The following is a 27,909-nucleotide window of genomic DNA, read 5'->3' on the forward strand; positions in this document are numbered from 1 at the left end:
AGAGCAGACTGATGGACTGAGACGACGGATAATATTGGAGGGGATAGGATCAAGCGGGCAGGTGGAGGGAGAAGCGGATTGAAGGATAGAGTGGACTTCAGCAGCAGTGGTGGGGTAAAATGAGGACAGGGGTTGGAAGGAGGGGAGTGGAGATGTAGGAGGGGAGGAGGGAGAGGGTGAGGTCATGGCAGCAGTGATGGCAGTCCTGAGAGAGGAGATTTTGGTTGAAAAGTAGGTAGCAAAATCAGCGGCTACGATGGAGGACGGAAGAGCTGGAGGAGGGGGGGAGAGCAAGGAGTTGAAGGTGGCGAAGAGCCTGCGGGGATTGGATGATTGGGAAAGGATGAGGGACTTAAAGTAGGATTCCTTGGCCAGAGCAAGGGCAGAGCTGAAGGAGGAAAGAATGAATTTGAAATGGAGATAATCCGCAAGGGAGCGTGATTTCTTCCAGAAGCGCTCAGCAGTGCGAGAGCACTTTTTAAGGAATCGGGTGATAGGTGAGTGCCACGGTTGGGGGTTGGAGCATCGAAGGGGGATAGAGGAGGGAGGGCAGGCAGAGTCCAATGCCGAAGATAGGGTGTCATTATAGAGGGAGGCAGCGAGGTTCGGGCAGGACATGAGGGCGATTGGGGCGAGAAGAGGACACAGCGTGTTTGAGAAGGCAGCAAGATCAAGTGTGTTGACGTTATGCCGTGAGACAATGCGCTTGGGAGGGGGGGTGGGAGAGGGGGAAGCAGTGAGGGAGAAGGAGATGAGGTGATGGTCAGAAAGAGGAAAAGCTGAGATAGTGTAGTCAGTAAGGGAACAAGAGCGAGAGAAGACGAGATCGAGGGAGTGTCCTTGGATGTGGGTGGGAGAGGTAGTCCACTGAGATAGGCCAAGAGAGGAGCAGAGAGAGAGGAGTTTGGAGGTGCCAGGATCAGCGGGGTTATCCAAGGGGATGTTAAAGTCACCAAGAATGACAGATGGCAGGTCAGAGGAGAGGAAGTGTGGAAGCCAGGCGGCGAAGTTGTCAAGAAATTGGGAGATAGGGCCAGGGGGGCGGTAGATTACAGCGACACGGAGGTGGTAGGGGTAGTATAGACGGATAGAGTGAGACTCAAAGGAGGAGAAAAGGAGAGAGGGTTCAGGGTGAATGACACTGTGGGTGCATGAGGCTGAGAGGAGAAAACCCACACCGCCACCTTGGCGACCGTCAGGCCTGGGAGTGTGAGAGAAAGAGAGGCCACCGTGGGAGAGAGCAGCTGGAGAGACAGAATCAGAGGTGGAGAGCCAGGTCTCGGTGATAGCAAGGAGGTGGAATGCTCTAGAGATGAATAGGTCATGGATGGCAGGGAGTTTGTTGCAGATGGATCTGGCGTTCCATAGTGCACAGGAAAGAGGGGGGGTGGGTTGTGTATTTATGTGGATAAGGTTTTTGGGATTGCAGAAGCGAGGGGGGGTCATTGGGAGGGTGGGGGTGCGGGGGCGAGTGGTCAGGATAGGTATGGGATGGGAGGGGGGAGGAGCAGTTGGAGAAAGTGAAGTTGAGAGATTAACAGCCATGAGGAACCGAAGGTGAGAGGGTAGGTTAGTGAAAGCAGACAGAGGGATTTGGGAGGACAGACAGCGTCTGTAGTAAATTTGGTAGAAAACAGAGTGAGAGAGAAGGTAACAGGCAAGGAACTACTGTCAGAGAGGAGACCAGTGGGTAAAATCAGGTTGATTGAGTAATCCAATTAAGTATGAAACAACAACAAGTGAGAGGATGAAGGGAACACTGCCCACCTCTTTCCTTTCCACTAATATGCTACATAAGCAACAGCTCCTCTGTGTTTGGGGGTGGAGCTTACTTCTACATGGTGTGGAAACGAAGGGGAGGAGGGGGAAAGAACTGTGGATAGGCTTTCAAGTTCTGTCTGTAGTGCACCGAACAGCCAGGCAGTGCTCAACCCCCACCCCCTCACGGCCCGCTAAGCCCTGCCTCTTCAGAGACCGTTGTTTTGTATCTGCTGAGGGACACAGCAGCCTCACAGCATTCAGTGACTGTTCAGCTGCAACATCTGCAGCCTGAACCTAATGGCAAGGGGGCAGGCGAAGCATCCCTTCTGTCAGATCTATATACACAGTACAGCAGTGGCTCCAATGCTGCAGAACTGCATTGGCCTGGGGGGCACATGACACCCTGCTCAGCCCACCACTGAGCAGACCTATGGTCTGCATGCAGGGGGAAGTTGGAATTGATAGACCAGGGGTAGCCAACTCCAGTCCTCGAGAGCTACCAACAGTTAACGTTTTCCATGTCTCCTCACAGAATCACAGTTGAAGTATTTAGCTCCAACTGTGGATCTTTTAAAATGTGTCAGTCAGCAATGAGTGCACCTGTGTACCTGTGAGGTGAGCTGGAAAACGTGAACTGTTGGTAGGACTGGAGTTGGCTACCCCTGTGATAGACTATTTCAGTCACCGCGCCAGGGCTGGCGGTTTTTTTCCGCAAAATATGCAGTTTTCGGGCATTTCCCGAAAATCGCATATTTTATAGGGTGCAATTTGCGGCAAAAATCGCATTTTTTAAAGTTGCGATTTTTAGTTAGACTAAAAATCGCATCCAGATGTTTTCCCATTAAAAAGTATAGAACTCGCATATTTAATGGGTTGCGATTTTTAGTAAAGGTTACTAAAAATCGCAAAAAAAATAGACCAGGTTCTGACTGGCGATTTTATCAGAAACATACACAGATCATTGAGATCTGTGCATGGTTCTGTTGTAAAAAAATTGTTAAAACAAAAAAAAAGAAGGGTTAAACAGAGATGAAAAGGGATAGGGGTGGGGCAACAAGGGGTGGGTAGTGTTTTGTCTAGTCTGGTTATGTCTTGGTCCTGTGTCGCGGGCAGCGTGGCGTCAAGTATCAGTGGGAAAGAAGGATAAAAGAGTACGAATATATGTATTACGATGATGCCTGTATAAATCTGCACGATCAAATGTAAATGACGCAGCTGTGCGAATTGTTTTTGTGTGTCTTTGTATATGTTGTTTTATATTGCAAATGAAATTGAATAAAAAGAATTAAAAAAAAAAAGAAAAAAAAAACGGCGTGCGGTCCCCCCTCCTAAGCATATCCAGCCCGGGCTCAAAAAGCCGGTGCTGGTATCATAAAATCAGAGGGACAAACAAATAGGGGTTCCCTTGATTTAATGAAACCAGCACCAGGCTCAAGGTCCAGCGCTGGTTCCAAAAATACGGGGGACAAAATGATTAGGGCTCCTCTGTATTTTAAGAACCAGCACCAGACCCAACCAGCCAGCAGGGTAATGCCACAGCCGGGGGACACTTATTATATAAGGTCCCGTGGCTGGTCAGAATGGGCAGGGGAAGTGGGGGTCCCCCCCCTCCAGGACTTACCAGCCCATGCTGAAAGTCCAGGGCTGTCCCCGATGCCCCTGGGCGGTGGGCATCGGGCTGATGAAAAGTGTAACTTCTGCCCGGCGGAGGCTGTCCCCCTCATTCCCCCTTGGCAATGAGCATGGAACCCCTGGCAATGAGCATGGAACCCCTGGCAATGAGCACATAGGCAAGCAGCACTTATGTAGCATAATTTTTAATTGGCATTATGGTGTTTGGCATAATACATAATGAAAATAATGGTGTGTGGCTTAACATGTAATGGGCATTATGGTGTAAATTTTGAATGTGCGTCTTTGGCGTGCAATGTCCCTGCTTGTGAAGCATATTGTGAATTTTGGCACAATCCATTTGGTATAGTGTGTATTTTGGCTCAATCCATGTGGCAAAATGTGCATTTTGCCTTAAACTGTGTGGCATAACCAGAATTTTGACTCAATCTATGTGCTATAATGTGAATTTTGGCTCATTCCATGGGGCATAATGTGTAAGAGGCAAGTACAGTATTAGGGGGTTACTATTGTGTTGCCTGATTTGTCTAAGGGGTATATGGTGTGGTAAATTTAGGTGACCACATAAAAGGTGCTGAAATGTTGTATACCAAGTTTTGGCTTTCAGTATTTTTTTATGAACTGGAATGCTGCCTCACCCCGCTAGTATCTTAGGACTTTGGTGTCCTGCGGGTGCACCTTTGGAGGGCACCCGGCAATATATCTCCCTGCATTCTGTGAGTGTCGGAAATTTGTAATATATATATATATATATATATATTCGTCAGATATATAAATAATTAGTTGAAAGTACTTACACAAATAGAGACACACCCATGAGCAGACCACCCAACCAGAACACTGGTCACCACCCCCCTTCGATATAGAGAAAACGGGAGTGTGCATCGAATCGAATGCATCTTAAAAACCATTTGATTTAGATTCGATTTTGCTTCTATAAGCAAAATCAAATCGAAAACCTGTCACAATCGAAGTGTGTGTACACTGCTTGGACAATAAGAAAAATAGCAGCGCAAAAAAAAAAAAACTCTGAAACGGTTGGATTGACTTCACACATATATTATAATAATCATAAAAAGTACCCTTTGAGAACGCTGTTTGAATGCTTTGAATTCACTGCCCGAATCATCCTGGACAGACCGGACACCCAGAATTTCTTCTCAGGCCCGCAAGAAGCAGCTTTTCTCCACACCTCATTGCCACTTGGATTACAAAACTGACTCTGCACCATGCTTCTCATTCATGAAGGGGATTTTCCAACTACCTGTAAAGAACCTGAGTCCTGCATCCTCACAGGCGGATGGTATTTATACACATGGTAAACACACACAACCACCCTGAGACGGTTCATATTTTTCCAGGTCTAAATAGGAACTGACAGTGAGGACAGTGCTGCAGTTTTAACCATGTGCTTTTATTGCTTGCAATTGCTATTTTTTAATTTATACATATGAATTTACGGTACTTGTGGAGTATCACGGCTCCCACGACCTGCATCGTATGCAGATCGTATGCTAAAAATCGCATCGCATCCGATCAAATCGCATGCGATCGCACCCGATTTTGCACTGAAATGCATCAGAATGCATTGAAATGTGTATTAAACTTGTGAAATGCCCCCAAATGCCATTTTTCATAGTGCACCACCCCCACTATCAACGTCAACCCGAAGCGTGGCGAGCGCAGCGAGCCCGCGAGGGGCGGCGGGACGCGTCCTACGACCTTTTCATACCCCCACTATCCACGTCGGCGTGGAGTTGAGAATAGAAAGTGTGGCGAGCGCAGCGAGCCCGAAGCGTGGCGAGGGGACGCGGATACCTTCACAGCTATACGCGTCCCCTCGCGGGCTTCACAGGTATCCGCGTCCCCTCGCGGGGCTCACTGCGCTCGCCACACTTCGGGCTCGGTGGCTCGCTGCGCTCGCCACACTTTCTATTCTCAACTCCACGCCAACGTGGATAGTGGGGGTATGAAAAGGTCATAGGACGCGTACCGCCGCCCCTCGCGGGCTCGCTGCGCTGGCCACGCTTCGGGTTGGCGTTGATAGTGGGGGTGGTGCACTATGAAAAATGGCATTTGGGGGCATTTCACAAGTTTAATACACATTTCAATGCATTTTGATGCATTTCAGGGCAAAATCGGGTGCCATCGTATGGCATCCGATGCGATCGCATACGATTTTTGAGCAAAAATGCTCAAAAATCGGTAAAAATCGTATTGCATCGTATGCCACTACATATGGCATACGATGCCATACGATGGGAGCCGTGATACTCCACAAGTACCGAATTTACTCTTGATCAAATGGTAATAAATGTATTGAATTATATTTTCATACTGTATTTTTAAGTTTATACTTTTTTTAACACTATTAAATCCAGCAAAAAAAAACGATGCATTTTTACATGCACTACTGTCCGGCTTTTTGCGTGTGTGAAATAGCCCTCTCGGTGCACTGCACATAGCCTCCCCTCCCGTGCCGGCGGAAGCAACGGGTGTAGCAAGATGGCGGCGATGCAGCATCAGCGGCGTTGGTGAGAGGAGGAGCCGCTGAGCATCGCTCCTTCCCTGTCTACGGCTACGCTCCAGTCAGACTCATCAGCTGAGCATAGCCACCGCCGCCTCACGCACAGCCGGGGCAGGAGGAGGAGAGGAGCCCCGGGACCATGGAGAGCAACAAGGACGAGTCAAACCGGTGTCTACGCATCGCTCAGCTGGCGCTTCTGGGCGGGGACCGGGAGAAAGCACGGAAATTCCTGAGCAAGGCGCAGAGACTGTACCCGAGCAGCGAGGCCCAGGGTGAGGACGGGGAGGGTGGCCTATTTGCTATGCTGCCTTACTAGCAGCGGTTGCAGCTCGTCTCCCGGAGTTTGTATGTAATGTGTGTGTATAGAGGACACAGCTGGCTCGGGTATGTGTAGGAGGAAGTAGCGTCATTCGGGTACCTGGCTGGCATCACCACAGGCCCTTCCTCGCGGGTCAATGTTATATCAGTGGTTCTCCCTGGTCCTCAAGACCCCAAACAGACCAAATTTCAGGTGACACCATCGGAGCACAGGTGTAGTTGGCCGTGGCAACTACCACGTTGCAAAGGTTGACATGTGACATGGACTGTGATGGGTCCTGACTACCGAGTTTGGGGACCCTTTACATAAGCTTGGTTACACATTACAGAATTCCTGCCGACAGGACCGGATATGCAGCAAAAACACACACAATTGCCAATGCCAGGTCTGACAACAGAGAGCCTGTTTCAAATGATGGATTGTATTCAGTAGATAGATGGTTATGGCAGGGCAGCATGTCCAAACTGTGGCCCTTCAGCTGTTGTGAAACTACACATCCCAGCATGCCTTGCTATTGTTTTAGCATTTCCTAATAGAAAAACTGTTACAAGCAGAGGCGTAGCGAGGGCGGTGCCGGTGGAGCACCAGCTCCGGGCGCAGGGGACTATCATGGCGCCGGAGCTGTGCCGGCACCGCCAGCTCGCCCGCTCCCCTGCGCTCTCTATGCCGCGCCACGCCGCCATCTGCCCCGCTAGCTCCCGGCTCCCCGCTGTGTCCGGGAGACGCGGTCGCGGTGCTATTTAAAATTCACGTCTCCCGCTGGACCGCGCTAGCCAATAGGCGCTTGCGGTCCAGCAGCCAATCAACTGGGGGCTGTTGGACCGCGAGCGCCCATTGGCCAGCGCGGTCCAGCGGGAGATGTGAATTTTAAATAGCAGTGCATGTCTCCGTCCCAGCGCATAGGCGTGCGCACGGGGGTTGCCGGGGTTGCACCCCCCCCCCACACGATTGCAGCCAGGGCACTGGCTTTCAACCTTATCTCCGCTCCTGTCATCGAGCCCGGAGCTGGGGGGGGAGAGGGGAGAGGGAGAGGACGGGGACTGACTAACACTGGCTTTTAACCTTATCTCCGCTCCTGTCATCGAGCCCGGAGCTGGGGGGGGAGAGGGGAGAGGGAGAGGACGGGGACTGACTAACACTGGCTTTTAACCTTATCTCCGCTCCTGTCATCGAGCCCGGAGCTGGGGGGGGGGGGGAGGGGGAGAGGACGGGGACTGACTAACACTGGCTTTTAACCTTATCTCCGCTCCTGTCATCGAGCCCGGAGCTGGGGGGGGGGGGGGGGAGGGGGAGAGGACGGGGACTGACTTGCTGCAGCCCAGAGCCTCACCATGAAGGGTGTAGAAAAGGGAGAGGACCCACTGCTGACGCCTTTGCTGGACAGAAATGCTCCGCACAGAGAGGAGGAGCCGCTGCCATTGTGTGATGAAGGAGAGAAAGTAATGGTGAGCATCCCAGCATCTGTTTGTCTTTGCCCCCCCCCCCCCCAACTCTTCCCTCTGTCTATGCTGCCCCTCCATCCATCTGTGCTCCCCCTCCCCTCGTCCATCTTTCTATCTATGTTGTTCTATCTGTCCATCTTTGCCCCCCCCCCCCCCCCCCTGTCTGTCCTGTGCCGTATAATATGTAATGGGCATTACAGTGTGTCAAATAATGTGTAATGTGCATCATGTGTGTCAAATAATGTGTAATGGGCACCACAGTGTGTGGCATATGTAATGGGCATCACCATGTGTTGTATAATGGGCATCATGGTCTGAGGCGTAATGTGTGAGGCGCAACATCTAATGGGCATCACGGTGTGAGGCATAATGTGTAATGGGCATCAAGGTGTAAGGCGCAACGTGTAATTGGCATCACAGTGTGAGGCGCAGCGTGTAATACGCATTATGTGTGGCAACATGTATAATGGGCATTATGGCATGTGGTATACTATGTAATGTCTGTGTGACGTTTAATAGGCATTACGGTTTGTTATATAGTATGTAATGGGCATCAAGTGTGACCTTATGTGTAATTGGCAATACAGCATGTTGCTTTATGTGCAATGGGCATTACTGTGTGTGGTATAATGTTAGGCCGCGTCCCCTTTTTGCCACGCAAGAGCCCCGCCTACTACAAATCGGGGGGGGGGGCGCGAAACATGCCCTTGCTCCGGGCACCGTGGCACCTAGCTACACCGCTGGTTACAAGGTATGATAGGACTTGTAGTTTCACAACGGCTGGAGGGCCATAGTGTGGACATGCTTGGGTTATGGTATATTAGATCTACAATGTCTAGATCTACAGTCATAAGGTCAACCGGGTCAAAAGGTTGACATTAGTTTTATTGGTGTCCATGTCGGTATGGACACCTTCTAAGTGGTGGAGGCAAATACAGTAGAAGAATTTAAACATGCTTGGGATAAGCATATTGATATCCTTACAAAAGAATAAGGATCAAATATGGTTTGAGGTAACCTGTTTAAAAAAAGGGGCGGACTAGATTGGCCAAGTGGTTCTTATCTGCCGTCAAATTCTGTGTTTCTATAGCTGCAGCTGCATATTACCTGTAATGCCTAACTCAACTCTGTTGTAAGGATAAATTGGCAATGTTGATATTGAGGCTCTAGAAGACCCATACACACTAGATGACCCACACCGTGGTCAATCTAGTTATCAATATTGACCGCGGATGGACTGATATGCACTGAGCAATATTGTTAAGCGATATCATTCAGTGAAGTCGCAGTAATCAGCTGAACAGCATATTCAGGGGGAAGAATGCAGGTGGTTGTGGTATATTAGATCTACAATGTCTAGATCTACAGTCATAAGGTCGACCACTATTGGTCGACTGGGTCAAAATGTCAATATTAAAAAGGTCGACATAAATTTTTAATGTTTTTTTTTGGTGTCTATGTCGATATGGGCACCTTCTAAGTCAGGGCTCGACAAACCCCGGTCGGCACGGCGACCGGATTTTTTTTGGGGAGGATGCAGAATCTGGTTGTGGCTTGCGGGAAGGCACAGCCAACTCTCTCCCCTGGCTCTACAAGAGCTGGTCCGCCACGGCGCAGCTATTTTGAAACAACTGGAGCCGGCATCGCGCGCCAAGCAGGAACGGCAGTGGCAGCTCGGCCCCTGATTGGCTGTCGGACTGAGCTCCAAACGACTCTCGATCTGGCGCGAGTTTTGAAATAGTCGTGCTGCGGTGGCTCTTGTATAGCCAGGGGGTAGAGTTGACTACTGCTCTGCCGGGCTGTTACCGCCACAAGCGCATATGGTGGTAACAGGGTGGAGGAGGAGGCTGCCAGGTTAACCCCTGGGCAGCGAGCATGTATCCCTGGCAGACTAGGTTAACCCCTGGGCAGCAAGCATTTTACCCCTGGCAGACCAGGTTAACCCCATGGAATTGAGCATTTACCCCTGGCAGAGCAGGTTAACCCCATGGCAATAAGCAATTTACCCCTGGCAGACTGTTAACCCCCTGTCAGAGCATGTAACTCCTGGAAAAGAGCATGAAACCCATAGCAACGAATATTTAGGAAAGCCGAAGTTTATATGGCATAATATGTAATCGGCATTACAGTGTGTGCTATAATATGTAATTGGTATTAGTGTGTGGCATAATGTGTAATGGGCATTACGGTGTTTGTGGCGTAATGTGCACTATGGCATGTAGTGTAATGGGTGTGTGTACATGTGTAACAGGTATTACAGTGTAAATCTTTTGGCGTGTGCCTTCGGCTTGTACTGTCCCTATTTTCAAAGTGTACTGCGTCCCCTCGCATGGCGGGCTACGCTCGCCATGCTTCGGGCACGGTGCCCTGCTGAGCCCGGCACTCTCTTTTATATTTTCCCACCACTCCGTAGTGCATGGTAGGGTATGAAATGCCACCTGGCGGCTCAATTATTATTAATTTTTTTTAACTAATGTTGACCTTTTGACCCTGTCTACCCAGACACTGTAGATCTAGTGACTGCATACCAATGCAGATATATGCAATGCAGTCACCTGTTGAGACAAAATATTAAATTGGTTATTTTTGGAGTAGTATATTATTTGCAAAATTAATTGTTCTATACTTAATGTTTGTGGGACAATTCCAGTCACTATGTAGCAGATGTTATCTCTTTGAATATACGGATGCGCTGCCCAAGATACTGTATTTGAAAAGACATACTCTCGCTGACATGTTCTGAGCATCCTCCCTAGATTCTCCTATCTATTCCTTCTCCAGTTCTACCACATTCTGGACTAGATGCAGTCTTCTGGTCAGCAGAAATATCTATGTACATAGTTGATGTGCAGTTTAATTATACATACCCTTTAGCAGATTGAGTCACTTCTGTTGCAGATAGATAACATTTACTGATACGGGATTCCTTTATTTTATAGATTAATACAGAAGTATTGAATCTCTTAACAGATTAGGAATGATTGCGTCTTTTTATACCGGACGTGCTCGTAGTAATGAATGTGTTTGTTCTGGGTATAGATATCATGTTCCATTGCAGAGGTTGCATATTGTATTTTAGTGCGGAGCTCAAATATATACCAAAGGAAAGGAAACATTACTGTAGATGGGAAGAAAAAAGCATGGGGCGCTCAAAAGGTACACAGTAATAATGAATAAAATGTATTAAATGCACAAACAAGACAATAAATTAGAGTATAAAAATGATAAGATAAAACTCAATATGCATACAAGCTTAGTTGCTCTTAGAAAGTCAATGTAAGCACCATTGGCTGGACTAATTGTGTTGGTCCATTTAAGCAAGTGTCAAATGGGCTATAGGGCTAATAATTAAAAATTCTGCTCAATTTGTGAGGTTAGGATTCAGCTGTGATGTATACTGCATATCATCCAGCAGTCAAATACATTTTGCCCAGCAGACCAGTGGAAATGGTATCTCCAAGAACAATAAGAATGGTATATTACCTCCGGAGGTTTCAAGAGTCAATCACCAGTCTAAGGCAGCATAGGTGTCTGCTTGATTGTGGAGGAGAAGGGGCTCCTACAGGTGAGAGCAGTATGCGCCGCTATCCCCCGTTCCCGCTGGACTCACGTGATGTAGTAGCACTGACTGGAGCTCTGCCACAGCTCCTACAGTGCAGGTGTGTTGGTCACCACTAGAGTCACTTGCGGTAATGCGGGTGCGGGTGGCCTGCTGTCGGAAGACAGACTCCTTTGGAAAACACGTTTTTTTTGCTCCCAGGGCGGCTTTCTCAATTCCAGAGTCCTGTAGGTTGGATACATACCATATCCTGGCAGCGGCTCTGTAAGCAATCTAACTTGCAGCATCCTAATGCTGGATACACACCAGAACAACCACTATCATGCGACGATCGTGAAACGATTTCCTTTGCAATCGCACAATGGATTGGAGTATACAAACGCACGATAGGTACCCAATCAAAGGTAGATTGACAAATCTTTACTATTAAATCAGAATCATAGTGAAAACAGGTACGATTCTGCTCTTTTTACATACATTCGGTTGTACGACGTGTTGAAATTGGGGGATTGTAGTCCAACTTGTCCTGGTGTGTACAAATACTAAATCTTTTCCCTCCGCCCCAATAGCCTGACCCTAACCCTAACTGTGGGTGCCAGACGGGGTCCCGACAGTCGGGATTCCGACAGTCATTAACCCGACGTCGGGATCCCGACTGTTAAAACGCAGACGGTCGTCGGCTATTTTCCCTCGTTGGGGTCCACGACCCCCATAGAGGGAGAATAGAATAGGTGGCAAGCGTAGCTCGCCACCGTGCCCGCAGCGTGGCGAGCTCGCAAGGGGCTTTGTTGCGCTGGCCACGCTGTCTGAGACCAGGCAGTCGGCATAATGACTGTCGGGATCCCGACTGTCGGTTATTCATACCACACCCCCTAACCGTAGCCTTCCCCGCCCTGCAGCTTAACCGTTACGCCCCCCTTCCCCGGCCACCTTCTACCGCTCCTCACATACTACTTACTAATCTGGATGCCGGCTGTCTGCATACTGGCATCTGCATTGTGATTCCAGTGATGGCATCTATATATTGAACGCAGGCATCCTAACTGCTAACTGGATGTATTTGCTTCCAATGACAGGCTGAAGCATTTTTATTTGTGTTGATTGGTTGACTGCTGCCTTTTCAAATAGTTGTTCTTGAACATTAAAATCCTAATAGTTTGAGGTAAACCATTCAAATACACCATGCAGTTATCTGGCTAATCTGGTGGATTGGCCAGATAATTGTGTAAAGTATGCCCAACATTATTGGCTCCTGAATTTTGGAAAATTTTGCACATTTCAAAAGAAATGTTTTTCTTCTTCCTACTTCATTGCAGCCTTTACAATGGGTTAACCCCTTCTTCCCCCAAACTCTAAACAAGTATTCCCCCTAGGATCCTCTTCCTCCTTCATCTATATAAGTCTGCTCCTCCCCTCATTCCCTTAAGATGTGTACACACAGAGAAATATGATCGCTGGCAATATATTGCTAGCAATATATTGCTCAGTGTCTCGTTTTCATCAGTGACCAGTGATGGTCGCTGATGAAAATGACACACTGCTGGGAGGAGAGGCAGGGGATGTCGCTGGTTGGAGGAGCATGCTCCTCCGACCAGCGACCATTAGGGGGCTGAAAATGGGTACGCGCACCCAGCGATTTATCACTGGTGTACACTCCAATCGATGGCAATATGGTCGCTCAGCGACCATATTGCCAGTGATTTTTGCCCGTGTGTACACAGCTTTAGGCTTCCTGTCTCCTTATGTTTAGTCAGGTAGCATAGGTTTTTAGTTTCATTTTTTTTGCTCACACGGTAGGCTGGTTATGCTGCGGTTCCTAGGTGGCATGGGGCTGGCAGTGCCTTTTCCCTCATTTCTGTTCCGGACAACGGTATGGACCTGAGGCAGTCAGCGATAAACGCGCCCATGTTGCGGGAGCTTTGGGCCTGTTGCTTGTCATGTATATCCCACCTTCATGCTCCAGTAGTCCGCTCCACTGGTGTGCTCTCTGGCTGCTGCAGGGATGGGGGGTGTGCTGCAATCCACAGCGGTGTCTTGCCCTCCAGTGACAGATTCCGGTCAGCCACGGCAGGAAATACAGGATGGGCTCTGCATTCCACAGCGGCGTCTTGCCATCTGCAAACCTCTTCCGGCCGTGTCAGTTTGAGAACCTGGTCACTGAATTGGAGGGCGGACATGCATTACACAGCAAAGTCCTGCCCTCCACTGACATGCCAACGTACTTCCGGCCAGGTAATTTCCTGCACCAGATGCTGCTGATGTGAGACAGACACTGTGTTTGTTTGCCTGCGTCGTCCAGAGTGCGAGGCAGGGGAATTGAATCTGGCATGCTGCGTCCGATTGTGACATGGAGAGGTCTCTCAAAAAAACGGCATTGTCGCTGCCCAGGTAGGTCCTCGCAGAGGACTTGTTAGTTTGTTTTCTTTCTTCTTCCCTTTTAGTGTGCCTTCTGCACCAAAAAAGATTTGTAAGAAGAAACATACTACTAAGCTTTGTCCATCATGTCACAGTTAATTTATGGGGAGTGCTGAAGAAGCTTTATGGGTACTTGTGTAATAACTGGGCACCCGATTTTGAGATCGGGTCGGAAAAAATCGCATGCGATTAACGCGATTTTCCATAGGTTTCAATGTTAAAATGGTCCTGTTCATTTTCCCACTATCCAAGTGGGCAGAGAGTTGATTTTATATAGCGTGGCGAGCGCACGCGGAATAGATTTTAAGTATTCCACGTCCCCTCACGGGGCTCGCCACGCTATATAAAATCAACTCTATGCCCACTTGGATAGTGGGGAAATGAACAGGACCATTTTAACATTGAATCCTATGGAAAATCGCATGCGATTTGGTTGTGATGCGATCTACGCGATTTTACCGCAAAATCGTGTCGCATCGCATTTGATTGTATGCCTTAAGTTAAGGCATACAATCAAATAATCGGGCGCCCAGATATTACACAAGTACCGCTTTATATGTGTGAACTGTTCTAAGGATACATCTTCTCAGTTAAGTGACTTAATGAATTGGGGGCGGAGTCATGACGGAGCGGGAGTGAGGAGTGAGGTGGTGTTTGAGCTCCCCAGCATGTAGAGGATACTTCGTCTCTCCCCTCCACACACAAATCTACCTGATGCCGGCATCTAGAACCATAGAGCGGCGTGCAGCCGGCAAGAACGTCAGCGCCACTGGGAGTGACGTGTGAGGTAGCCGGAAGCAAGGGTCCGGGGTGAACGCGGTAAGCAGCTGACACGCCGCACAACCCTCCACGGGAGTCAAGCAGCTTTGCCGGCGTTTGAGGATTCTTATCCCCACAGAGGTCATTTTTCCTACCTGAACCCGCGGTTGAACGTCCGGGGCAGTGGTGAGAGGCTGCCGCGGATGTGAACATCAGCCGCAAACGCTGACTCCGGGAAAAGCCAGCACGTGTATTGAGGAAGGAGGTCCCAGCTTGTGCGTTCTGAGTACCCCCCTCATTGATTATAGAAACTTTCAAGCTGCATCCCCACCCTGAACTAGTCGTTATACAACGGATCACTGCTACCAGAGGCGCCAAGCACCAGCTTCATTCCCGGGTGAGATTGATGAAAAACGCCTGACTCACCGAACCTGAGCTACAGGGGTTAACTGAAGGGCTGCAGACATCCGCAGAGCGGTGAACCAGTTGAGATCGGGTGCAGTATAAAAACAACTATTTTTTTATTGTTTTTCCCGAAGTCATATGTTAACCCTATACTCTGCATAGTGGTGTGGACATTTCGTTTGCTAAATAAGCATTGGGCCCGGAGGCTGTTGCATAAATATATAGTGGACCAAGTCCAGTTCACTGTTATCTACTCGTACTTAAACTCCTCTGACCGTCTTAAAATGGGGAAAACTGGTAACGCCACTACCTCTGCCCGTCTGGAACGGTTTGCAAGAGCACAAACTGCTAACCCTCCCCAGACTCCGACCTCTACCCCTCAGTCCACCCCTACGAAGCATAAGAGTCCAGAGCAAGCAGCAGGCCCTACCCTGCAGCAGATTCTGGACGCTATCTCTAGCTCAGAAGCACGTTTATCAGTGCAGATTAAAGATCTTCAGGGCGAAGTCATAGCAATGAAAACTGATCTTAAAGCAGTAAATGCCCGTATGAGCGAGGCTGAACAGCGAATATCGCTTCTTGAGGATACAAATGCCCAATGGCTTCAAAAAATGAAAAGCTATACTCAGCAGAACTCAGAGTTAAAATCCAGACTAACAGAGATGGAGGGCAGAATGAGGCGTAACAACCTCAGATTTGTAGGCCTACCAGAACATGCAGAGGGACCTGATCCCCCGAAATTCATTGAAAAATTGTTAAAGGATGCGCTTGGTGATACCTCTTTCTCGTCACAATTCGTGGCAGAACGTGCCCACAGAGTACCCTTTAAACCACCGCCTCCCGGGGCTCCTCCACGAACATTCATAGTAAAATTTTTGAATTTTATTGACAGAGATATGATTATGCGCTCACTACGCACCAAGGGTCCATTAATATATAATGGAAACAAGGTTTCAGTATTCCCTGACCTGGCATTGGATGTACAACGAGAAAGGGCGAAATACGGCGAGGTTAAAAGTAGACTACGTGATCAAAATATCAGTTATTCGATGATCTTTCCGTCCAAACTGCGAGTGTTGGATAACAGTCAAACACTTTTTTTCTCAAACCCTAAAGATGCTGCTCAGTGGCTAGACTTAAGATTCCCAGGCACTACACAACTGGCGCCGGCATAAAAACATACTGAATGGGAGACACATTGACACTGATCTTTTGGTTTTTTTTCTCCCTCTTTTGAGAGATCAATCATGCTGGGGAGCTCCCCCGCCCAGGGGTGACTCTAGACTTTTTTTTTTTAGCCCCCACATGTTTTCTTCCTTTTTTCTATGTTTTCTACACCTTTTTGTCAGTTATTTCTTATTTTTTGTGGATTTTTTGTATTTTTCCTGTCTTTTTTGTAACTTTTTGTCTATGGGGGGGAGGGGGACAGGTATACCTAAGGGGGAAGGTTATACAGGGTGGGGGGTGGGAGGGTGGGGGGAGGGAAGTATCCGCCTGAAGAGTAAAAAACAGTATTATTGTGATAAGAAAGTATATCTATTTAACTATGTTGTAGGCTCTGACCTACGATATGCCTCCCTTTATTCAGTTAACCGTTTATATGTCTTGGAGTTTTCATATGGGTCCAAATTATCAGCTTAAGGAATGGTTAAGTTATTGACTTGGAACACCAGAGGCTTAAATAATAAGATTAAGCGCTCATTAGTTATGAACCAAATTCGGTCCTATGGGGCAGATATAATATGCCTTAATGAGACACATATGGTTGGTGGGAAGTTAATGGCATTAAAACAAAGGTGGGTTGGTTGGGCCTTCCATTCCTCGTTCACAAATCTCTCCAGAGGGGTATCAATATTAATTAAGAAAACCGTCAATTTTATAAATAATCGTGTTGAGATAGACCCTGGGGGCAGATATGTCTTCCTGGACTGTATAGTTGACTCCTCTCCAATCCTAATTCTTGCAGTATATATCCCTCCCCCTTTTGCTTATGAGATTTTGATCAAAGCTATTGCATTTTCAGCCCAGAATCCTGTGGCACCTATAATATGTCTCGGGGATTTTAATAATATTCTTGATGCGGAAATGGATAGATGGAAGGGAGGCACGGCCGCCACAGTTAGTGGTAGCACTGCCTTCTCAAGCTTCATGCAAAATCTAGGGTGGATTGATGTTTGGCGGGTTAGACACCCGAAAGATTTACAGTTCTCGTGCTTCTCCCCTGCATATCAGACATTTTCCAGAATCGACATGATGTTCGTGTCAAGTTCTCTTCTGCCCTCGGTGAGGGGGGTTGAGTATAAACCCCGTGGGATTTCTGATCATTCCCCCTTACTGATGGAAATGTCAGATGTGATCGAGCGGGGGCACGGTTTCTGGAAGATGAACCCATCGTGGTTGAATTATGTTGCTCCAGAAATAAACACCAAACTACTTTGGGAGGAGTTCTGGGCAACTAATCAGGGTTCGGCCAATGCTGCGATAGAATGGGACGCATTTAAAGCTTTTATGCGCGGTACATTCAAAAAACAAATCTCTGAAATAAAGAAGGCCGGCAAGGTTAAGCTACAGGAGAAGGAAGACGAATGTATGGCTCTGGAGTTAAAATATCTTAAAGATAAGTTGGCAGCATCACAAGACAAATGGCAGGCAGCCCAACAATCTTGGCTGAGGGCAATTCAGGAAGAAAATATTAAAATGCTGAGCCATCGAACCAATAAAATGTACCAGACTGCCGATAAGGCAGGGAGATTCCTCGCCTTTTTGGCAAGGGCTGAAACTCCCTCTTCTTGCATTGGCCCCATAAAAGACCCACTGGGTCAGTTGATATATGATACCCCCTTGATAGGGAAGATGTTCTGTAATTATTTTAAAGACTTATATACCTCGGAACTCAAAACTACCCCGGAAGAAGACCGTGCTTTTGTTAATCAAGTCAACCTCCCCCTACTCTCTCGGTTGGAATGTCAACAGCTTGACAGACCAATTGAACTTGAAGAGGTGGTTCAGGCAATAAAGGATCTTCCTAGCAATAAGGCCCCCGGTCTTGACGGTATCCCCGTCAAGGTCTTTAAGAAATATGTTGATACTCTAGCCCCGCTATTCCACACTTCCCTAATCAATTGCTTTGAGGAGGGAGAGATCCCTAGATCAATGGTTGAGGCTAAATTGGTGCTCATACTTAAGCCAGGTAAGGAGCCTAGTGCCCTTGATTCATACCGCCCAATTTCCTTACTGTCAAATGAAGCCAAGATTTTGGCAAAAATCTTGGCTAATAGGTTAAAAAAATGTATCCTTCAAATAATACACCCCAACCAGTCCGGCTTTATGCCAGGAAAATCTACCTCGATGAATATACGCAGGCTACATACACATCTACAACTTCCTCTCGAGCCAGACAGCCAACCTGCTATCCTGTCCCTTGATGCCACGAAAGCATTTGATATGGTGGAGTGGCCATATCTCTGGGCAGTTCTGGAGGCCTATGGCTTTGGGCCCAAGTACATTAAGTGGGTAAAACTACTATATGATGGACCCATAGCCAGGGTCTCTCTGAATGGTTGGACCTCTGCGGCTTTTAGCCTAGCCAGGGGAACTAGACAGGGGTGCCCCCTTTCTCCCCTGCTGTTCTCTTTGGCAATCGAGCCTCTTGCATGCCTATTTAGAACACATAGCATGATAATGGGACTACGTATGGCCAATGAATCTGACGTAATTTCATTATACGCTGATGATATGTTAATCTACCTTTTTGACTACCGGAAATCACTTCCTGCCACTATAGAATTAATTTCTAGTTTTGGAAAGTTTTCAAGTCTTCAAATTAATTGGAGCAAATCGAATATTTTATACCTGGGGAATACACCCACACATTCACTTCCCTCACCTACGCCCCTAGTCTGGTCCACTAAATTTAAATACCTCGGAATCCAGATCACCAGAAACACAGAGGATTTTATTATATATAACCTGGTCCCATTATTAGTTAAACTGGAAAACAAATTTAAAACCTGGAGTAGGTTACCTCTCACAGTTACCGGTCGGATTAATTTAATTAAAATGACGGTACTCCCACAGTTATTATACATAATTCAACACTCCCCTATTTTTATTCCTAAAATAATATTTCGGAAGTTAAATAGTAAATTGTCTTCGTTCATTTGGCATAATAAACGGCCCAAAGTACAGCTCAATAAATTAATGATGGATAGGAAGGCAGGGGGTATGGGGCTCCCAGACTTTCGCCTTTATTACTTGGCTGCTCAATTAGCGCAAGTCCGTTCTTGGTTTTTCGAGGACCAGGATAATGATATGGCCCAGGCGGTGGTCGCCCTGACCATGCCCTTCTGCACACCAGCTAGCAGAATCCTGCAAACCTCTATTCACCCGAAGGACATCCCTTTGGTACGGCAGGCCATTAAAGTTTGGCAGGAGGCAGACAGGATGGTAGGCATGAGGGGGCTGGATCCTATGCATCCCATAGGTGATACATTGATCTTTAACGAACTCGGGGCAATACAGGTTAGGGAGGTGTGGAATAGATATTCTATTACAACTATTGGGCAGATATACTCCAAAGGACGTATTAAAACTTTTCTAGAACTCAAAGCCGAATTCGGATTGCCTAGTACCTACCTTTTTAGATATTTTCAGCTGAAGGCCGCCCTCGACACCCAGTTTATGGGGGGGGCAGCCTATTATACAGGAATCCCCGCTTAGAACAGTAATGAGGACTGGAGGGAAAAATAACTTGACAAGTCGACTATATAAGCAACTAAATCGAGATAAAGGGAAGGATGTAATGGACATACTAAGGAAGAAGTGGGAACAAGATTTAGGATCCATAGATGAGGAAGAATGGCGCAATGCACTGAACTCAGTCAGTACCTCCACTAATTCACTTAGGGTGCAACAGGTGCAGTTTTTTATTATACACAGAGCGTATCTATCTACCACCCGTCTTGTCAGATTTAAGAGTCGTACTAATGCCCTATGTCCCAAATGTAACATTCATGAAGGCACCTTCTTCCATCTTCTCTGGCAATGTCAGTCAGTGACCAAATTTTGGGAGGAAATTATACAAATATTGGTAGATACTGGCATTCCGAGGGAATTCCTGACGGATAGAAGCTGCCTCCTTAACATCTCTGATACTAGACAAACAGAAATAGGAGACCGACAATATGTCAAGAATACGTGCTCATTGGCAAAGATTATAATAGCCAGAAGTTGGTTAGCAAAAAAAGCTCCCAATCCGATGTGCTGGAAGCAGTTAGTGAACTATACTGCGAGGCAAGAAAAACAGCTCTATTTTAACAGGAATGCCCTGTATAAGTATAAAAAAAATTGGCACCGCTGGATAGAACATTTTGGAGGTGATCTATAGATCCTCTCCTTCCCCCCCCTTCCCCATACCCCCCCCTTTTGCCTACCTCCCATTTCCCCTGTCCCATTTTCCCCACCCTCCTTTCTGATTAAAGTAGTGGCTAAGATCCCTTACCACTATGCCCTTTATTACTGTTAAAATTTATGAGGCAGCGCAGTAGGCATACACATATAGAAGCTCTCCCGACCTTTGGTAGAATTTTTGGGAGAAACACGCACTAAGATATTGTTGATAGAATTCACTAATATTGATATTAAAGTTGAAAATAGAAGGGGTGGTAAGCACTGATGAAGGGGCGGTAGCACTGAGGTAAACCAAGCCACCAGTTCACGGTAAAAAATTCATTAAGATAAACTAGTTTAAAAAAAAAAAAAAATACACAAAAGTAAGAATATATAATGCACTGTCTCACAAATTACTATTGGGTTATTGTAGCATTAGAAATTAAACTACTGTACTTGGAATATTGGGTGGTAATATTATTGATTCATTGATTTAATATTAGCAAAATAGGGGAGGAGGGAGGGGAAAAAAAAAAAAAAAAAAAGGGGACTGGGAGGGGACTATATATCTTGTGGCTAAGGTGAGAAATAGGCAGGTACGGTAGGGCCTTAGGAACACCCAGCGAATAAAGCCTTAATGGCTACATTAAAAGGGGAGGCAAAATAAAATGTAGATCACAATATAAGTAACTAGGAGGATACTCTAGGTAGGGGGGGGATGGGTGGGATATATGTATGTATTTATTATTTATTCATGTTATGGTAATTATTGGAATAGTATCAAGTCATGAAATGTTATTTATTCCTAAGACATGAATCCCTATGTTTACTTGTTGTGTAAAATCAAATAAAGAACACATTTAAAAAAAAAAAAAAAAAAGTGACTTAATGAATTGGATAAAAAAAGACCTTTATTTCTAAGAAAGAGTTTCTTAGTAACAACAGGGCTAGGTCTCAAACAAGTCTTGATTATGATTTAGATGTGGGATCTCAGGGTATTTTTTCTGAGGATTAAGGCTCTTTTCTCTCAAGCACAGCGTCTGGAGAATTAATTGGGGACTAGCGTTTATTTAATTTGAAGTTAGTTGAATTGATTTTGAAAAATGTATATAAATTTCAAAGTCTGAATACGATTCATTGTTTGAGGACAGGTCCAAAAAAGGCAGATGTTTCCTGGTCCACAAGGTGGTAAAATAAATTTTTCTTAAAGAGGGGCTTAACACAGATAAGGGGGTGGGTACTTTCAAAAGAATAGACAGCATGTACCCTATTGATGATGAGGAATTCTTGAAATGGTGTGGCACTTGAAATGGTGTGGCATTCCCAAGGTAGATGCGACTGTTGCCGAATTTACGAATAGAACAACTATTCCCCTACAGCAGTGGTTCCCAAACTGTGCCCTGGGTTGGTGGTGAAGGAGCAATTAAAATTATTTATGGTCAATGTAATAAGGAAAATTAGTGCTTGTGACTTCCAATTATGACATATGTGGATAAACAGAAATGACTCCTATTCCTTATCACATAACTGGACCTAAGGATGACCTACAAGTGTAACTTATTTAATTGAATATTTTTTTCTGAAATTCTCAGTAACAAACTTATGGCCTAAGTGTGCCATAAAAAAAAATTCGGTACTTATGTATTATCTGGGCTGCCGATTTTTTGATTGTATGCCTTAACTTAAGGCATACAATCAGATGCGATGCGATGACCTGATTTTTCCATAGGATTCAATGTTAAAATGGACTGAGTCCATTTTAACATGGAATTCAATGGGAAAAAGGGGTCCTTTTCATACCCCTACTATCCAAGTGGGCATGGAGTTGGATATAAACCTGTGGCGAGCGAACGGTATTCTGTGTCCCCTCGCGGGGCTCGCCACGCTTCGGGCTCGGTGGCTCGCTACGCTCGCCACAGGTTTATATCCAACTCCATGCCCACTTGGATAGTAGGGGTATGAAAAGGACCCCTTTTCCCATTGAATTCCATGTTAAAATGTACTCAGTCCATTTTAACATTGAATCCTATGGAAAAATCGGGTCCATCGCATCGCATGCGATATGGTCGGATGCGATGCGATGGACCCGATTTCAAAATCGGCAGCCCAGTTAGTACATAAGTACCAAAAATTCTGATACTCCTAGGGTGCCGTGATTCAAAAAAGTTGGGGAACCACTGCCCTAGAGGATAGGGCTACACTTAAGGATTCTATGGAGAAAAAGATGGAGAGCGCTTTTAAGAGGTTGCATTTATCCAAATCTGTGACTGAGGTCAGGGGTTGCCGTAGCCTAAGTATCCAGGACATTAAGATTATGTTGCACTGCAGGAAGATTTGCAGGAAAAGACCTCTAGGGAACAAATTAATAAAAGCCTTTCTCATATCCAAATGGCCATTGATTATATTTGTGAAGCTTTCTTAGATATCCTAGATTTCTCAGCTAAGTTAGCTAAGTCCATTACCACAGGGGTAGTAGCCAAAAGAGCTTTATGGCTTAGGTCTTGGGCGGCTGATTCTCACCGAAAAAATAGGTTTGCTACTTTGTCATATGAAGGCTCCTTCCTTTTTGGGAGAAAGCTGGATTCAGTGATCGAGAGGCTGTCTGGGGCAAGTCTGTTATGCTGGGTACACACCAAAACGATTTGGATTGGATGCAAATCATGCAATCCGATTTGCATATGATTTACATACGATCCGATCCCATCTGTATTCAGATGAATGGATCTTATACAGATCCTACCTGCAGCAGGTAGGATCGGAATCGGATCCAACCAATCAGTCTGAATTGGATCCAGATTGATGGGATTGTGCCCAAATCGTTTTGGTGTGTACCCAGCATTAGACTGCCGCAAGATAAGAAGGGAAAATTTGGAAGCCATTCTTCAAGACAATATCTCAGGCAGACATACAGATAGTGGTAGATGCTCAATTAGTTCAGTAATATTACTCTGGTGCATGAGGGAGGGGTTAATACTGACTTGATACAAGACATTTTTTCCCCCAACTCACTGAGTAGTATTGGTAACCAATCTTGAACACTACATGATGATACAATTCAGAGATATTGATTACATATACCTGTGCAGGTGTATGATATGCCCCAAGCCATGTCAAGGCTTCTCTGTATATTGGGGGTATGTCTCAGGCAGGCAAGAACATCATATAGGCCAGGTTGGCCTTATAGAGGAAGACATGCATCTGGTACATCCAGGGCGTTTTTTTCGTTAATCCATTAGAAGAGGTACACAAAGACAGTGACTGTTTGGGTCCTGTGGTGTCTACCCCAGTGGCAGTGTTGTGGTATAACACCCCGACAGTCAGGATTCTGACAGTCATTAGCCCAACGTCGGAATACCGACTGCGGGGACTCAGACAGCAGGGGGAGCACAACAAAGCCCCTTGCCGGCTCGCCACGCTGCATGCACAGTGGCTCGCCACACTCGTGACCTATTTTCTTCTCACTCTATGGAGTTGTGGACACCCACGAGGGAGTATAGCCGCTGCCCGTGTGTCCGGCTTTTAGCAGTCGGGATAATCACTGGCAGAATACCGACTGCCGGTCAGTCCTCCAGCACCCGTGGCAGGAAGGCTGTTGAAGTTTGCAAGTGTTTGGGTGCAGACTATCCTGGACAAGTGTGTCCTGGAGGTAGTCACCACGTGATACCAGCTGGATTTAACTATTTCTTGGTGTCCATAGATCTCAAGGATGCTTATTTTTTTTTATATCCCTATCAGAGACAGAAGATATTTAAGGTTCTACGTGGGAAGAGACCATTACCAGTTTACATGTCTCCCGTTTGGGCCTTACCGAGAGTGTTAACAAAGATTCTGGTAACGCTTATCGTGTGTCTCCGAAAACAAAATGTCATTGATATTTGATTGGAGCCAATCAAAAATCCACCAACCGGGTCACTGATACATGTATGATAATGTACAGTGCCAGAGTAATAACTGCTATGCACTGTAGAAAATACACCATAGCCCTGTGTAGTATGAGGCAACATGTATCATGTTCACAGTCTGGAACCTGATCCCTAGAGGAGGAGCTGGATCCACAGGCAGTGGTGTCCACATGTGTTTTCCCCTGTTGGTTATTCTAATCCTGCCCCTTCTGAGGCAACCAGGGTAAACACTTCTACCCCTTTTACACCAAATGCTTATCCATTGGACTTGACTGCACCTTTTGTGTTTTTGGTTATTAAATTCTAACTATTCAGTCTCTAAAGAAAAAAAATAATCTTTTAGAAGTATACATAGCACTTATAGCACTGGTACATGATCTTCTGTTTTCATTATGATTGATAAGTAGTATACAATACAGGTTGAGTATCCCTTATCCAAAATGCTATGGACCAGGAGAATTTTGGATAACGGATTATTCCGTATTTCGGAATATTTTAATATTTTAATGATGTATTTTGAAGTATCTTGCATTTATGCTGTATAAACACATCAACCACATGAAATGCACACAAATATATTTTATTTGTTCAAAAAACAAGGTTTCAAAACATGAAACAAAATTTGTGTACTATCTCAGATATTGAATTTGAATGCCAAGCAATAATTTTCTTGTACATATATAGTGCCAGTTACATATCATGTCATCAGTAGTACTGTTACAAATGTCCCCAGTGAGTTTTTAGCAAATACGTTTTTTTTTTTCACTTTGTGGAATGTATGGTTTTCGGAACAATTCGGATAACGGATATACGGATACGGGAAACTCAACCTGTACTTATGTACACAAAAAAAGGCTGTTTTTTTGGGTAACCTTTATTCAAAGCATTGATGATGTTTTATGATTTAGTTGTCTTTATTTTTCTTAAGAGCTGTTAGATACACTTGAAAAAGATGAGAGCACAACAGGAAATGGACCACAGAATGCTAAATTGTCAAACGGGATGGAGCGAAATAAGGCTAGTGCGAAAAAAGAGACAGACTCTGGAGACGGTGACAAAAGTTTTACTAAAGAACAGATGGAAGATGTACAAAGGTATATTTATTGAACGATTTTACTTTAAAAAGTAATATTTTTTCTAAGTGAATTATGATAAAGCGGTGCTGGTAATCGCCTATAATTATAAGCTGATGCAATATTTCCATTAGCTTTCACACTCTAGAAAAGTATGAATAGTTATTTTATTCATTGGTACTCTTTACCTAGAACGGCGCCAGCGATTGAAATCGCGGTCGTCGTGGGTAAAAATCGCGGTAATCGCGGGTAAATCGGGATGACCGCGATGACCGCGATTTTCCCATAGGGAACAATGTTAAAAAGCCTGATTGACCGCGATTTTACACTTAAATGCCTCAATGGACCCGATTTGGGCATAGAAATCAATGTAAAATGGGCCACACAGCCCAAATAGGGCCAATTAACCGTTAAATGTCCCCCCCAATTTTTAACGCCACCCCACGATCCACGCCAACCCGAAGCGTGGCGAGCGCAGCGAGCCCGCGAGGGTCGGCGGTACGCGTCCTCCGACCTTTTCATGCCCTACTATCCACTAGGGCGTGGTGTGAGAATATAATAGTGTGGCGAGCGCAGCGAGCCACCGAGCCCGAAGCGTGGCGAGCGCACGCGGATACCTTCACAGGTAGACGCGTCCCCTCGCGGGCTTCACAGGTGTCCGCGTCGCCACGGACACCTGTGAAGCCCGCGAGGGGACGCGCATAACTGTGAAGGTATCCGCGTCCCCTCGCGGGGCTCGCTGCGCTCGCCACGCTTCGGGCTCGGTGGCTCGCTGCGCTCGCCACACTATTATATTCTCACACCACGCCCTAGTGGATAGTAGGGCATGAAAAGGTCGGAGGACGCGTACCGCCGCCCCTCGCGGGCTCGCTGCGCTCGCCACGCTTCGGGTTGGCGTGGATCGTGGGGTGGCGTTAAAAATTTGGGGGGGCATTTAAGGGTTAATGGGCTCTGTGGCCCATTTAACATTGATTCCTATGGCCAAATCGGGTGGATTGAGCCATTTAACAGTAAAATCGGGTCCATCGCGCCTTTTAACATTGATTCCTATGGGAAATCGTGAGCATCGCGTCGCGGGCATCGCGGGTACATTTATGTGCGGCCGCGACGCGACCGACACGATTTCAAAGTTTAACATTGGTTTCAATGGGAAATCGCGGGCATCGCGTCGGTCGCGTCGCGGACGCACATAAATGTACCCGCGATCAGCACGACGGGCGCCGTTCTAGGTAAAGAGTACCTATTCATTTCTGAAATGATTTCACCGATTTGTTCTCGTTTCTGGAACCAAAAAAATGCCTGTATCGTGGAAAGCACTGAATCTCCTCTGTATTTTTAGTACAATGTTGCAGTATGCTCTGATACAAGTTAAGCGCAAAGAATAAAGATGCTATGGTGTCGGGGATGATGACTACGACCTTCGGGTGTAAAAGTCAATGCTTGTCAGTTTCCAGGTCTTATTTTGGACTCTTCCCTCTGCCCATTCTGAAATTGATAAAATAAATTGAGGTGCACTATGGTGTAGTATTTCCAAACATAAGCAGTTTATACTGTAAACAATATAAAACTCACAAGTAGGGAAGTGTTAAAGAATTACGACAAACAGCACATTGGGTTTACAATAATGATCAGGAGCAAGTCTTCAAAACTGTATTTTTTAAATGATTAGCTCAAGATTAGCTCGCTTCACAGGGGAAGTGGGCAGGATCTGGGAAGCTGGTGTACTGTCCTGGTAGACTAGGCAAGTATACTCTGGTGTGACTTGTGTCACTAAATCTTAAGTCAAGTGCATACTTCTGCTTTAAATGCAGTTGAAGATGTATATTTGGTACTTGTGTATTCTCACAGCGGCCGCAAATCGGATGCGATTTAGTGGCCTATTTTCCACGATTTTCTGCTGATTTGCATGCTATTCCATCCTTGCACACCCCCACTATCCAAGTCAGCCCGAAGCGTGGCGAGCGGACGCGGTACGCGTCCTCCCGACTTGTTCATACCCCGCTATCTAGTTGATTTTATAAAGTGTGGCGAGGGGATGTGGAATACTTGTGTCCCCTCACGGGGATCGCTGCTCTCGCCACACTTTGGGATAGTTTTCTGCGTCCCCTCGCTGCACTCGACGCGCTTTGGGCCAAGGAGGTTATTCTGGTTCACACACATCACTGCAAAGTTCGCACCCCTGTGTGTGATTTTTTTAATGCCGTTCGCATTGCCGGCCGCATTGCTGGGTTGTAAACCCCCCCCCCCCACCCCGCTTGCCGAATTTGCCCACACAGCTGCAAAATGATGTTTTGCATAAACATCCATTCACAGCCTTGTGGGCAGGGAACACATCATTCGATGGTCGTCGACTGATGTGAAACGATCGATGGTCGTCGACTGATGTGAAACGAGCATGCAAAACTAACACTCTTAGGTGTTTTAACTTTGTGTGCACCCTGTGCATGGACAGGGCTGGCAGCTGACATCCAGTAATGTCAGCTGCCCGCCACCGGCAGCTATGTCACTACCTCATTTCCATGGGTACGCCCAGCATTTTCATGGGAACACCCATGAAATGCTGGGCGTTGCCATGGGCTGGTCCATCCGGCCACACTCCGGCTGCACCCATCGTCTGCACATGCGCAGACCCCAAGCATCGCTCCCCCGTGCAAACGGACCCGAATAAGGTCCCAAATCTGCAGATTGGTGACTTAATATTCCGTGCTAATATACAATGAATAGAGA

The 27,909-nt window shown here is 46.4% G+C and overlaps 1 protein-coding gene across 1 annotated transcript in view; it reads left to right on the top strand.

The window, feature by feature from the left end:
* Window positions 1-5,883: 5,883 nt before the first annotated feature.
* DNAJB14 (DnaJ heat shock protein family (Hsp40) member B14) overlaps window positions 5,884-27,909 on the top strand; it is a 46,088-nt gene continuing 24,062 nt past the window's right edge. Inside the window, exons 1-2 of the mRNA XM_083179034.1 lie at window positions 5,884-6,192; window positions 25,038-25,203. Coding sequence (XP_083035160.1) covers window positions 6,060-6,192; window positions 25,038-25,203 — 299 coding nt within the window. The 5' untranslated portion in view covers window positions 5,884-6,059. The remainder of the gene's footprint in view (window positions 6,193-25,037; window positions 25,204-27,909) is intronic.

The sequence above is a fragment of the Crinia signifera genome, chromosome 1 (genome assembly GCF_055691185.1).
Source record: "Crinia signifera chromosome 1, ASM5569118v1, whole genome shotgun sequence".
Lineage (NCBI taxonomy): Eukaryota > Metazoa > Chordata > Amphibia > Anura > Myobatrachidae > Crinia > Crinia signifera.